We start from the raw sequence: 14,428 nt of genomic DNA, 5'->3' as shown, positions 1-14,428 counted from the left end.
AAATGCCTCTTAAATGTTGCAATTGTACCAGCCTCCACCACTTCCTCTGGCAGCTCATTCCATACACGTACCACCCTCTGTGTGAAAAAGTTGCACAGAAGGTTTCTTTTATATCTTTCCCCTCTCACCCTAAACCTATGCCCTATAGCTTTAGACTCCCCGACCCCAGGGAAAAAGACTTTGCCTATTTACCCTATCTATGCCCTCATAAGTTTGTAAAACCTCTATAAGGTCACCCCTCAGCCTCCGACGCTCCAGGGAAAACAGCCCCAGCCTGTTCAGCCTCTCTCTATAGCTCAAATCCTCCAACTCTAGCAACATCTTTGCAATCTTTTCTGAACCGTTTCAAGTTTCACAACATCTTTCCGATAAGAAGGAAACCAGAATTGCACGCAGTATTCCAACAGTGGCCTAACCAATGTCTTGTACAGCTGCAACATGACCTCCCAGCTCCTGTACTGACTCTATGACTCTATAAGTTCAGTGGTAGCTTATGTGCCCATTGACTGGATTCACAGAGGCAATGTCAGAGACAGCGTTAACAGGTCACTACGTACCTCTGGATGCAGGCAGAAGCTGGATAGAGTTGGGAGAGGGAGTTGTAGCGTGCAAAGGGGAGAAGGTAGATGCAACCTCTGCAGAAAAGAGATCAAGTGACTAATCAGTCGTAAGAAAGCTGCCTTGGTTTGGGGCCTTTTGTAGAGCTATGTCAGCTCAAAGCTCTTTTCAACCAAGGAAGTATTCAAAATCAAGAGGAGTGTAGACAGAGGAGATTGGGAGAAATTATTCCACATTTGAAAGGATGGAGAATGAGAGATTTAAAGTAATTAGTTAAAAGAAGCAACAGTGACATGAGTAGTTATCTTTTCACACAGTGACTGGAATGTATCAGGAAATGTCAGATTCAGTTATGGTTTTCAAAGGTAAATTAGACTCATCCAGAAAAGGCAGAGTTAGATTAGGTTACTTACAGCGTGGAAACAGGCTCTTTGGCCCAACAAGTCCACACCAACTCGCCACCCACCCAGACCCATTCCCCAACACCTAACACTACGGGCAATTTAGCGTGGCCAATTCACCTAACCTGCACAATTATGGATTCTGGGAGGAAACCGGAGGAACCCCACGCAGAGAATGTGCAAACTCCACACAGAGAGTCGCCTGAGGCAGGAATTGAACCCGGGTCTCTGGCGCTGTGAGGCAACAGTGCTAACCACCATGCTGCCCAGGGAGAAGATGGGAGAAGGGCACTATACAAATGATACATTCAGAGAGCCAGCGCAGACACGATGTGCTGAATGCCCTCCTTTGGCACAGCAATGATTCTGAGTTTTGAAAGTCACTGTTTGAATGTGGCAGGTAATTTGCCCATGGCAAGGTCCTGAAAGAAGCAATGCGAATGACCATGTAATTGTTTTGTGGAGGTTTATAAAATCACGAGGGATATAGATAAGTTGAATGACCAGGGTCTTTTTCCTCGGGCGGTAGAGTTCAAAATTAGGACCATACCTTTACAGCGAGAGGAGAAAGATTCTAAAAAGAAATGAGAGGCAACTTTTTCACACAGAGAGTTTGTATGTAGAATGAGCTGCTAGAGGAAGGGGTGGATGCAGGTATGGTTAAAAGGCATTTGGATAAGTAATTGGATAAGAAATGTTTGGAGGGATGGGGCCAAGTGCAGACAGGTAGGAGTAATTTAGATTGGGATTATGATCAGTATGGAGTGGTTGTACTGAACAGTCTGTTTTCATGCTGTATGACTCTGAGTTGACTGAGGGATAAATATTGGCCAGGACACTTGGGAAAACTTCCACTCTTCTTCTTCTTCTTCAAAGTAGACTATGAGATCTTGCCTGCCCATCCGAGAGACCACACATAGTGTTGGTTTATAGTTTCTCCTTAAGGACAGTACCTGGAATAGTTTGGTATTCCCTGCAGCAAAGTGCCAGGTGGGATTCAGTGTCCGACTCTCTGCACTGGGATCTGAATCAACAATCAGAGGCAAGTAAGCTAAAGATGGCATTTTGCAAAGTTTAGGATAACAACATAAATGTTTGTCCTGTAAATTTTAAATCTACTGCCAGGCCTTTCTGAAACCTAAAACAGCAGGGATATGGGCCAAATGCTGGCAGGTGGGACTAGATTAATTTAACATGGACAAGTTGAACTGAAGGGTCTGTTTCTGTGCTGCACATCTCTACTCTGATTTGTGCTTATCAATTTGCAAGTTAAATCAGAGTATTTAAGCAATGATAAAGGGGTATAGGCTTCATTCACAGTCACCATCTTTGTCTCAACAAACTGTGCTCAACTTCTTACCATATGTAATGTGTTATTGGGATGAGGGTAATTGGACAGTGAGGGGACTAACTCCTGGCAAATTACATCAAACTAGATTATAGAGAGCTAGGATGAAGTCCTTCAGCAGGATAAAAATTTGATGAATTCACTAATGACCCAATTACTTAATTCATTTTGTATCGGTCACAAGATTATTTAGGATGAAGGCCCTTCAGCCCGTCAATAACTTGTTTGCAGAATCAACTATGATATCTTTACAAGATTGTTGCCAGGGTTGGAAGGCTTGAGCTATCAGGAGAAGCTGAATAGGCTGGGGCTGTTTTCACTGGAGCTGAAGAGTAATGTCATAGAGGTTTATAAAATCATGAGGGGCATGGATAGGATAAATATACAAGGTCTTTTCCCTGGGGTGGGGGAGTCCAGGCGACTGACTGTGTGGAGTTTGCACGTTCTCCCCGTGTCTGCGTGGGTTTCCTCCGGGTGCTCCGGTTTCCTCCCACAGTCCAAAGATGTGCAGGTCAGGTGAATTGGCCATGCTAAATTGCCCGTAGTGTTAGGTAAGGGGTAGATGTAGATGTAGATGTAGATGTAGATGTAGATGTAGGGGTATGGGTGGGTTACGCTTCGGCGGGGCGGTGTGGACTTGTTGGGCCGAAGGGCCTGTTTCCAAACTGTAGGTAATCTAAAAAAAAATCTAGAACTAGAGGGCATAGGTTTAGGGTGAGAGGGGAAAGATATAAAAGGGATCTTTTCCCACATTGGGTGATGCATATATGGAATGAACTGCCAGAGAAAGTGTGGAGGCAGGTACAATTACAGCATTTAAAAGGCATCTGGATAAGAAGGGTTTAGAGGGATATGGGCCAGGCGCTGGCAAACGGGACTAGATTAAGTTGAGATATCTGGTCGGCATGGGCGAGTTGGACCGAAGGGTCTGTTTCCGTGCTGTACATCTCTATGACTCTATTAGATCTATTTAGTAAATAAGTCCACCATCTATCTCGCTCTCACCCACAACCCCACTGCAGCTGGTCATCTCCTTCTAAGAAGGAATCTGTAGCTATTGTCCACTGAAGGCAGTTCCAAGGAGTTAGATCCGAGAGAGTGAATGGACGTACATCCAGGAATCAGCTTTAACATCACACATTTTCACATTAGGGGAAGGTGCGGAATCTTTACAGATATTTTTAATCACCCTATTGAGATCATGTAATGACACATATCTGAAGCAGGTGGGACTTGAACCCAGGTGTTCTGGGGTCTGAGGCAGGGACACTACCACTGTGCCACCAAAGCCTAATTGGAGACCTTGTAGATATTTTTTAATCATCTTGTTCAGAGATGTTATGACCCACCTTCAGAGTCGGTAGGCCTCTTGGCTCAGAGGTAGGGACACTGTGCCTCAAAATGCTTAATGAGGACCATGTGATCTTAATGAAAATATTAAAGGACAAGAAGATGAGACCTGGTGGATCCCTGGTATTTGTTCTGAGCGGAGTGTTGGTGAAGGCGGTCTCCATGGAAACGGTAAACAAAGGAGCTGAAAGTGACACATTGAAAGTGACGCATTGAAAGTGACACACATGCACCTAAGCCTGGCCAATGTTCTTGCAGTGACATGGCATCGCTTTGCCCTATATCCCATGAAGATCGATTTGCCTCTGATCCCTTGGCAACACTGCCCAGTTGGAAAATACAACAGCACTATCAGAACCGTGTGCTGGTCGGCAACTGGGCAGAGGAAAGGGAGAAGGTAAGACTGTGGAGCCACATGGGGCTGGGAGGACAGGGTCAGGGACTGATGAATGAAGGTCACTTCTAGCCTGAGTGTGACTCCAGGGAGAGCTTGCCATGCCTCATTCAGCTCATGCAGGAGCCAGAAGGAGAGAGAAACAAAGTAATGAGGCTGATGGGCATTGAACATAAAAGTGGGCAAAGCTGGAACTCCATCATGGGCAGGAGACATCAGTCTGTGACCTTTCATCAGAACTTTGAGTTGTAACAAGTGCAGAGGAGGGGTCATAAAATTACTACAGTGTGGAAACAGGCAATTTGGCCCAACAAGTCCACACCGACCCTCCAAAGAGTAACCCATCCCCCTATTAATCTACATTTCCCCCTGACTAATGCACCTAACCTACACATCCCTGAACATGATGGGCAATTTAGCATGGCCAATCCACCTAACCTGCACATCTTTGGATTGTGGGAGGAAACCCATTCTGACATGGGAGAACATGCACACTCCATACAGACAGTCTGCCCGAGGTTGGAATTGAACCTTCATCCCTGACACTGTGAGGCAGCAGTGCTAACTACTGAGCCACCGTGCCACTAGGTGGAGGGATAGAGAACCAATGGGAATGTCTGTGTGTTCATTTTTATTAATTCATGGGATGAGGGCAACACTGGCTATGCCAGCATTTATTGCCCATCCCTAATTGCCCAGAGAGCAGATAATGGTCACCCACATTGTCATGACAGGATTAGGACCTCAAGATGCTAAACAGGGACATATTTTCTTTTTGCCTCTGTAATTTAATTTGTCCTCTTGCTGAAAATCCCTGAATTACTTCCCTTCTTGGTCAGGATGGGAGGTAATGTAACAGGGACAGGACTTGCTCTACTCAAGGTCTGACCTTTCAGTGGGAGCCCATGCTGGAGGCTATTGGATTGCAAATGACAAGCAGAAGTGAAATAGCTCCTATTGTCAAGAGTCTCACCTTCATCATCCCCTACACCTGAGGAGAAAGGTTAGTTGGTGCTCCAATGGATGTACTCCAAACATTTTACCTTACTGGGCTGCTTTGCGAAAAGGAAGATATAAACTGCCCAACCAAGTTGAATAACAAATTATTTTGGAGTGGGCCAAGATGTTGCGGAAGCCAAATAGTTATATCTTGACAGGACAAATTTCCTTTTGATGGAGTGCTTTGCTCAGTCATTGAAGAGTCAACCATGTTGTTGTGAGTCACATGTAGGCCAGAGTGAATAAAGATGACCTATTTCCTCCTCTGAAGGGCATTAATCAATCAGAGAGATTTTTACATTAAAACACAATGGGCACCATTACTGATATTAGCTTTATATTCCAGGGTAATTAGCCAAATTTAAATTTGCCAGATGACTCCTCATCTGCAATGTATTCACCAGGGTGCCTGGATTACTGGTCCTGTGACATTATGTGTCTACCCCAGCTCTGGAGATGAAGAGTGAGCAGTTTCAAATGTACAAAAACAGGGACACATGCAATTTTACAGAAGACTGGTATAACCTCCAAATCATGACTGGTACACCCTCAATGTAAAAAAAATTGCTCATGTCTTTTTTAAATCCCTCTCCTGTCAGCTTTAAAATGTACCCTCTAGTCTTGAAATCCTCAGTCCTAGGGATTGGACAACTGCCATTAACACTATCTACACCCCTCATTATTTTATAAACTTCTATAAGGTTGTCTCTCAACCTCCTACGCTCTAGTGAAGAAGTCCCAGTCTAGCCAGCCTTTCTTCATTACTCAAACCTTCCATACCTGGCAAGGCAAGTCCTGGTAAATCTTTCCTGAACCCTCTCCAGCTTAATAATATCCTTCCCATAACTGGGCAACCAAAACTGGGCACAATATTCCAGAAGAGGCCTCACCAATTTTCTGTACAACCTCAACATGACTTCCCAACTCCTATACTCAAAGGTCAGAGCAATGAAGGCAAGCATGCTAATCACCTTCTTAACCACCATGTCCAAATGTGATGCAAACTTCAAAGAATTGTGTACCTGAACCCCTAGGTCCCTCTGTTCTACAACACTACCCAAGGCCCTGCCATTAATTGGGGGATTGTAAACACAGGGATTGTAAACACCAGATAGTGATGGCTAAACCCATAAAGGGAATCAGGATCAACCTCTTCAATCAAAGTAGCAGTGTAATGTGGGGATTCGTTAGCTCAGCTCGCTGGCTGGTCAGTGATGCTAACAGCATGGGTTCAATTCCCACACCAGCTGAGCTCACCATGAGGACTGTCCTTCTCAACCTCTCCCCACGTGAGGTATAGTGACCCTCAGGTTAAACTGCCACCACACTCCCTTTCTAATCCTACACTCTGGTGACTTCACCTAGTTAGAATGTCAAAATTGTTATAACTGTGACAAATAACACAAATAAATACAGGGATTTATTATATTATAAAAGTGGGCATTATTCACCCAGCCCATCCTTATTTGCACTGGTTATGTCAATGGAGAGAGATGATGTAGGATGGGAAGGGGCTTGAGAGCAGTATAAATGCTAGCATGGACAAATTGGGCTGAATGGTCTGGGTCTGTGCACAATGTGCTGGCTATATCAGTCGAACACAGCACTGACTCAGCGTATACCTGTAACCCCTGAAGCTGACCCTTTAGAAGGTTTTAACCCTTCACAGCCCACTAGGTATTGAGGGAAATTGTACAACATCCCCTATCACTCTGGCTGGTATCAGAAAACAGCCCAAAATGTTATTGTGCTCTGCAGCTATCCTCCTGCCATCACTGACTGAACCGCTAGAGGAACTGGACCATTCAAAACAAAAGCAGGTACACCAACCTTTTCCCAGCTACAACCAGTTCTGAGGAAGGGTCACTTGACCCAAAACATTAACTCTGCTTTCTCACCACAGGTTCTGCCAAACCTGCTGAGATTTTCTAGCAATTTCTGATTCTGTTTCAAAACAAGGTGAAATTTATTCTCAGGAGCTCGGGGTTACTGGAAAAGCTGGTATTTATTTCCCCAACTTGAGTTGCCCTTAAGAAGCTTGATTCACTGTCCATGTGGTCACTGCCCTTGTCTCACTTCAACCTTTTTAAAGTGCCATTGTTTTGATTTCCTTTTCCCCCAAAGTTCCAAAACAATGCAACAGCGTATAAAACTGTGGCTCAATGGTTAGCACTACTGCCTCACAGTGCCAGGGACCTGGGTTTGATCCCTGTCTCAGGTGATTGTCTGCGTGGAGTTTGTACATTTTCCTCATGTCTGTGGGCTTCCTCCGGGTGCTCTGGTTTCCTCCCACAATCCAAAGATGTGCAGGTGAGGTGAATAACCATGCTAAATAGTGTTCAGGGATGTGTCGATTAGATGCAATAGTTAAGAGTAACTGTAGAGTAATAGGGTAGGGGAGTGGGTCTGGGTGAGTTACTCTTTGGAGGATCGGTGTGGACTTATTGGGCTGAAGGGCCTGTTTCCATATTGCAGGGATCCTATGAAAACAGTAATTATTGCTCCTGAGATTCGAGGAAATCAGCTCCAACACTGAAAATGCCTCAAAAAAAGAGCAGTTCTTACAACCACAGTTTTTTCCCTTCCTCCATCTTGGAGAGGCTATGGGGAGAGACTGAACAGGCTGGGGCTGTTTTCCCTGGAGTGTCAGAGGCTGAGGGGTGACCTTACAGAGGTTTATAAAATCATGAGGGGCTTGGATAGGGTAAATAGACAAGGTCTTTTTCCTAGGGTGGGAGCGTCCAGAACTACAGGGCATAGGTTTAGGGTGAGAGAGGAAAGATTTAAAGGGGACATAAGGTGCAATGTTTTCAGTCAGAGGGTGGTATGTGTATGGAATGAGCTGCCAGATTAAGTGGTGGAGGCTGGTACAATTATAACATTTAAAAGGCATCTGGATAGGTATATGCATAGGAAGAGTTTAGAGGATATGGGCAAACAGGACTAGATTAGGTTAGGATATCTGATTGTCTGGTTTAACCTGCAATCTCCTTCCTGACCTCTCCGCCCCCACCCCCACTCCGGCCTATCACCCTCACCTTGACCTCCCTCCACCTATCGCATTCCCAACGCCCCTCCCCAAAGTCCCTCCTCCCTACCTTTTATCTTAGCCTGCTGGGCACACTCTCCTCATTCCTGAAGAAGGGCTGATGCCCGAAACGTCGATCCTCCTGTTCCTTGGATGCTGCCTGACCTGCTGCGCTTTTCCAGCAACACATTTTCAGCTCTACTTTCATGCTGTACATCTCTATGACTGAATGATTGTGAGCTGTTGGAGATCTTTCTCTGAAATAGCTGCAGTGAGGGTACATCGACGGTGCTTTTAGGGAGGGAGTTCCAGAATTTTGACCCAGTAACAGTGAAGACACAGCAATGTATTGCCAAGCATGTAGTTTGCAGGATGGCTGACAGGTGGCAGTGTAAGCATGTGTCCGCTGTCCTGCTCTTTTTGGGTGGTTGACGTTGTGGGTTTGGGAGATGTTGTTGAAGGAGTCTTGGCAAGTTGTTGTAGTGTATCTCGTGGACAGTATACATTGCCGCTGTGATGGGTTGGTGGTGCAGTGAGTGGATGGTTAAGGTAACGGTTGGGGTATCAGTCTAGCAGGCTGCTTTTAATTCTACTGTAGATCACCAGAGACTCTTTCTTTTGGTTCATACAGTTCATCAAGGGGACTTGCTTCGGGACCACCACATACCGAGCTGACTACAAGCGCTATCCATACACCATGCCAGATATCAGAGAGAAAGTTCTAATCCAGAAAAAGCATCAGGTGAGATGAAGAGGGGGCAAAGGGTGGGGGTGTGGGTAAGATAGGTGGTTCTTCGAACCAGGAATGTTGAATAGCATTTGGGAAAAATCCTTTCTGAACCCTGGCGATCAGACAGATGTGAAATGGTTTTGAGTACGTGTCACAGTGCTGGTTGGGGAGGAAGTGTGTGCTCTGGAGTTTGTGTCAGTGGACACCAGCTGGTGTCTGGTTCCTGCTCCAAATATCTGAGTCCAGTCAGTGAATCTGTTTGGATCAGGAGTATTGCCCACACTTAGCAGCAAGGGTGGTTGGAAAGCAACCTGAAACCGGAGCTCTTGCTGATTTGTCTTGGCTGCTTGTCGCTATTATCTTGGTCACAAAGAAAAGTGATCTGTGGGCCGTCATGCAGAATCCTGCTGGGGAGTCAGGGACCCATGACACCCCAAAGTCTGAGCATCCACTGCTGTTTGCAGGTTCCCCTTGTATCCTAAGATGCCATCTGAGTGCTAATTGGGAGTGACTGTCTCCTTGGTGCTCTATTTCAACAGCAAACATTGCCTACCTCTCATATTGCTTTCATAAGCTTCAAATTCACCTCCATTAACATATGCCATTGTGCGGTGATTTATCAGTTTAATAACAAGGAGTTGATGACTTTCCTATTACAACAGTATTCACCACACCGATATTGTAACTAGCCAATCTGGTCATAGACTGGTAGAGTATTACAGCCTTTGGCCCATTGTGTCAGTGTCAGTCATCAAGTACTGACCCACTCTCCTTCCATTTCCCATTCGGGTCAGTCCATTTGTAAGGTGGAATTTGGAAGCCATCAGTGAGCTGAAATACCTCTGAAGGTGATTCGGTCTGAGATAGTGGTCATCACAGCTCCTTCCAGGTACCTTTGCTGAGAAGTGATCTTGATCTGTTTTCACCAGAACTCTATCTCCCTCTGTCTGAGCAGCATGAAAGTGCTTTCCTAGGTGTGTACCGCTCTGTACTGGTCATGAAGTTTGGGGGAAATTCCTATGGACTGGCGTAATCCTCTCAGTGTCTGGGGGATTCAGATGTTCAGCCAACAATAAAACAATTGGTGTGTGTCCCTCTGAATATTAATCTCAACAACCCTGTAATCTCAGGTAAGAAAGACAGGATTTGATTCATTGTAAATCAGGAGCCCTTGAATCATAGAAGCCTATAGTGTAGCAGCAGGCTATTCAGCCCATCAAGTCTACACTGGCCTTCCAAAGAGCATCCCACTCAGACCTACCCACTATCCCATCTCTATAACCCTGCATTCCACATGGCTAATCCATTAGGGTCCGCACATCCCTGGATATTGTGGGTAATTTAGTATTACCAATCCACCTAATCTGCACATCTTTGGACAGTGGGAGGAAACCGGAGCACCCGAAGGAAACCCACGCAGACTCAGGGAGAATGTGCAAACTCCACACGGACAGTCATCCAAAGGTGGAATCGAACCCAGGTCACTGGAGCTGTGAGCCACCTTGAAAACCCTTATGATTAACGCTTCCTCAGATAGTACTTGACCAGGAAGAGACTCTAGGAGAAAGTGAGGACTGCAGATGCTAGTGGGTCAAAGTTGAAAAGTATAGTGCTGGCAAAGCACAGCAAGTCAGGCAGCATCCGAAGGAGCAGGAGAATCGACGTTTCAAGCACAAGCCCCTCATCAGGAATGTGGAGGGGGTAGGGGGATGAGTGATGAATAGGGGAGTGGGGGTGGGGCTGGGGGGGAAGAACTGGGAAGGCGATAGGTGGATGTAGTGATAAGTCAGTGGAGAAACTCTGAATGAGCTGCTTTGTTTTTTTTTCAGGGTGTACCTATTACAGTATTATTCCCTCATCACAACATTCCACGCTCCTGGTACTATGTTACTCACTACGATGAACATATTAATCGGCGTCCAAACCCATGTTTGCCTCCACTTCGTAAATGGAACGCGAGGCGTTCAGCCTGGGTCCCAGAGCGTACTGACTTCCCATTAATAGGTATGGATCACAGAGCATCTTGTGCTTATTCTCTCCAATTTCTGTATCTTCTTCCTCCTGCGAAGAGACTGATGATTGGCAGAGTATGGTTTACTGGGTGTTAGCAACTCGTTTGCTCAGGCAGTTATTCATCAGTAAGACGTCTTGGCAGCTTATTTCTCCAAGGGTGGTATTGGGGACTGAAGAGGCTGGGAGGTTCTCAAGACCCATGCACGTGCTATTCACGCCTGAGTTTTCTAGCAGATAATGCTAAAGAATCCAGAGCTGTTTCCCTGTTGCAACGTTTGTGCTGCTAAGCCCCACCTGGCTATGGCTGTTGAGATCAGTTAGTTCAGTCCTGAACAAGGATGAAGCCTGTAAATATCTGGTGTGTAATTACTCTTCCTACTGGCAGCCCTATATATCTGTTGGAAATTGCCAACAGTATGGAAACAGGCCCTTCAGTCCAACAAGTCCACACCGACCCTCCGAAGAGTAACCCACCCAGACGCATTCCCCTACATTTACCCCTGACTAATGCACCTAACACTATGAGCGATTTAGCACAGCCAGTTCACCTAACCTGCACATCTTTGGATTGTGGGAGGAAATCCACACAGACACGGAGAGAATGTGCAAACTCCACACAGACAGTCACCCAAGGTGGGAATCGAACCCAGGTCCCTGGCACTAAGAGGTAGCAGTGCTAACCACTGAGCCACCATACCACCCTAGAGAAAGCAGTTGAGAAGGATAGTCCTTTAGAGTAACCTCAGCCACTTTGGGAATTGAACCCATGCTTTTAGCATCTTTCTGTATCAGAGACCAGGTGCCCAGCCAACTGAGCTAATGGAGGTGGGGTCTTAAAATCTTTAATCCCTCCTAAGACACGCTCCCCTTTTCTTCTCTACCTCACTTCCCTGTTTAAGGTGCTCCTTAAGACTTCCCTCTTTGACCATGCTCTGTGTTACATGGCTTGTCACCCATTTTAATTGGAGACCACAATGGGATATTTTACCACATGTCTGTGAATATAAGCTGCTGTAGTTGGAACTCAGAGATGTCTTTTATATCTGTTTACTTTCAGCTCCTCCTACAAATTTTGGCCTTTTGGAGGAGAAGTTAGCTAAATTGAAGAGAAAAGAAGACAACCAGCCAGTAGCGTATGACACTATCTACACTCTCTCCTACGGTCCCAAATCCCTTATTCCACAAGAGCCCATAAGTAGCTACCACCAGCCCGTCGGGGAAAAATGACATTCATTGCTTCAGTGTTTCTTAACTGGACTTAACTTGATGTCAAAAATGGGAGCATGGCAATCTGTCCAGCAATGTGCGTTCATTTTCCTGGAACATGTTGGGAACACTGTATCAGGCACATCTGATCATGACCAAAAACACTTTGGAGGAGTTGTCAACAGAATTAATGCTAAACAAGAAACTCTCAGTAATAAATGGTTGATTTTTGAAACCTGTGTTGTCCCAGTTTGCTTTTCGAGCTCTCTCCCTGTTTTAGAGGGGGTACCAGAAGATTGTAAACTGGACCGTCCTCCTCACCTCCTGCACATGCTATGAGTTTCTGGCCAAAATCCTTGGGCTTGATTGGATTTGGGGGTGTTGATGCCTGGAAGGGGAGATGGCTCACCTACTACTTTACAATGGGAGGGGGGGGGCAAAGAGTACCCACAATGTAGGAGGGTACAAACAGAGGAACTGAATAGACATGGAAAACAATTGGAAACACAGCAAATTCGGAACAACTCCAACAAACTCGCAACAAGGATGTTAGTAAAGGATTCAAATATCAATGAACTGTTGGAGACACCAAGGGCTTTGAAGATACAACGCAACTTCAGACTGACAATTAATCCTGCAGGATTGGTGTTAGCCAATCAGAACAAAGGATTCACAAATTCGAGACGCGTTATGCATCTGGTCACTACGCTGGGGGCTCACTAGAAAATGTAGACGAATGGATCTTGAATAAGGAGAAGATAACAGAAAGGGAATAGCAAGTTGTGTTGGTTTTCAGACTCTTCAAATGATGAAGACGAGTCATTGCAGTAACAGAAATCCTCATTCTCACACAGAGTGTTGATCCAAACCAAAGCTAGTGAATCTATGTAAAATTACTGTAGTTAATGTTCTTTTCTGAATTACTCTGCTTTTATAAGAACCATTTGACACTTACGATGTAAAAGGAATGAATTGCCCGTATGCTGGGTATTTGCCAACGTAACTGAATATTTGCAGTGTCCCTATAGGTTGTGCAGTAACTTACTGGATGCTGCAGACTTTTACAAAGCATTTCATATGCAGTTTTTTTGAAATGCACTGACTATTGTCTCAGCAAACATAACTGCCATGCGGCAAGATGTCCCACAGACATCAATAAAAGTAAAATACTGCATATGCTGCAAATATGAAGTCAAATCAGAAATTGCTGGAGAAACTCAGAAGATCTGGCAGCATCTGTGGTGAGAGAAACAGTTTACATTCTGAGTCCAGTGTGACACTCCTTCAAAACCACAGTTCTGAAAAAAGATCATGTTGGACTCAAAGCATTAACTCTTTTCCTCTCGCCAAGATGCTACCAAACTGCTGAGATTTTTCAGCACTTTCTATATGTACCACAGTCACCAATAACTATGTAACCCCAGTGCAGGTTAGGTGGATTGGCCATGGGAAATGCAGGGTTACAGAGGTATGGTGTGGGGGTGGGTCTGGGTAGGATGCTCTTTGGAGGGTCAGTGTCGACTCAATGGGCCGAATGGCCTGCTTCCACACTGTGGGGATTCTATGACTCTATATTTGATAGTTTGGTGTCGGTTAATGGAGAATTGTTGTCCAGGGTACAGGGAGAACTTCCCTTCAAATAGTGCCTGGAATCTTTCTGACCACTTTAGAACTCCAGTGAATCAGCTTAAATGAGGGCCATCACAGCTAACAGTGCAACACCGTCCTTAGTACAAGAGTGTCAGACTATGTTGTATGTTCCAATCCTGACATGGAACCTTCTGACTTGTACCAGTTGAGTCAAGTTATTGCTGTCAATTAGGAACTATGCACGGTAACCTGCCAGGCAGTGGACTGTTGTCCTGTAGAACCCTGATATTTGAAGAAAAGGACAGATGTATTCAAGATCATGGGCGGCACGGTGGCACAGTGGTTAGCACTGCTGCCTCACAGCGCCAGAGACCCGGGTTCAATTCCCGCCTCAGGCGACTGACTGTGTGGAGTTTGCACGTTCTCCCCGTGTCTGCGTGGGTTTCCTCCGGGTGCTCAGGTGAATTGGCCATACTAAATTGCCCGTAGTGTTAGGTAAGGGGTAGATGTAGATGTAGGGGTATGGGTGGGTTACGCTTCGGCGGGTCGGTGTGGACATGTTGGGCCGAAGGGCCTGTTTCCACACTGTAAGTAATCTAATCTAATCATTACTCGGAAACGACACAACATGATGATATCCCTCAGTATATGAAATGATTTATCTACAATTTAACAGAAGTGTTAAGTGATATTAAAGGAAAGTTTTTTGAGTAGGGTGCATTAGTCATTTGTATGGTAGCATTACAAAAGCTGATGTCCCTGTCCTGATATGTAATTACACATGCACCCTCCAGAGGGAGCCAGCCATGCA

The 14,428-nt window shown here is 45.4% G+C and overlaps 1 protein-coding gene across 1 annotated transcript; it reads left to right on the top strand.

Annotated features, from left to right (window-relative positions):
• The first annotated feature begins 3,919 nt into the window (after window positions 1-3,919).
• Window positions 3,920-12,048, top strand: cfap107 (cilia and flagella associated protein 107). Its single transcript, XM_072586882.1, has 4 exons — window positions 3,920-4,054; window positions 8,710-8,820; window positions 10,638-10,812; window positions 11,879-12,048. Exons 1-4 carry the CDS (start codon window positions 3,920-3,922, stop codon window positions 12,046-12,048), a joined length of 591 nt encoding a protein of 196 aa, XP_072442983.1.
• Window positions 12,049-14,428: the final 2,380 nt, after the last annotated feature.

This window comes from Chiloscyllium punctatum, chromosome 16, assembly GCF_047496795.1.
Source record: "Chiloscyllium punctatum isolate Juve2018m chromosome 16, sChiPun1.3, whole genome shotgun sequence".
NCBI lineage: Eukaryota > Metazoa > Chordata > Chondrichthyes > Orectolobiformes > Hemiscylliidae > Chiloscyllium > Chiloscyllium punctatum.
Note: the sequence above shows the minus strand (reverse complement) of the source record. Positions and strands in the feature narration are given on the sequence as shown.

Bases quoted from the DNA above. Each gene is read 5' to 3' on its own strand.
- cfap107 (XM_072586882.1), top strand. From the start codon at position 3,920: ATGGCATCGCTTTGCCCTATATCCCATGAAGATCGATTTGCCTCTGAT. The intron at 4,055-8,709 runs GTAAGACTGTGG...TGGTTCATACAG, and splicing joins GGGCAGAGGAAAGGGAGAAG to TTCATCAAGGGGACTTGCTT. The intron at 8,821-10,637 runs GTGAGATGAAGA...TTTTTTTTTCAG, and splicing joins TAATCCAGAAAAAGCATCAG to GGTGTACCTATTACAGTATT.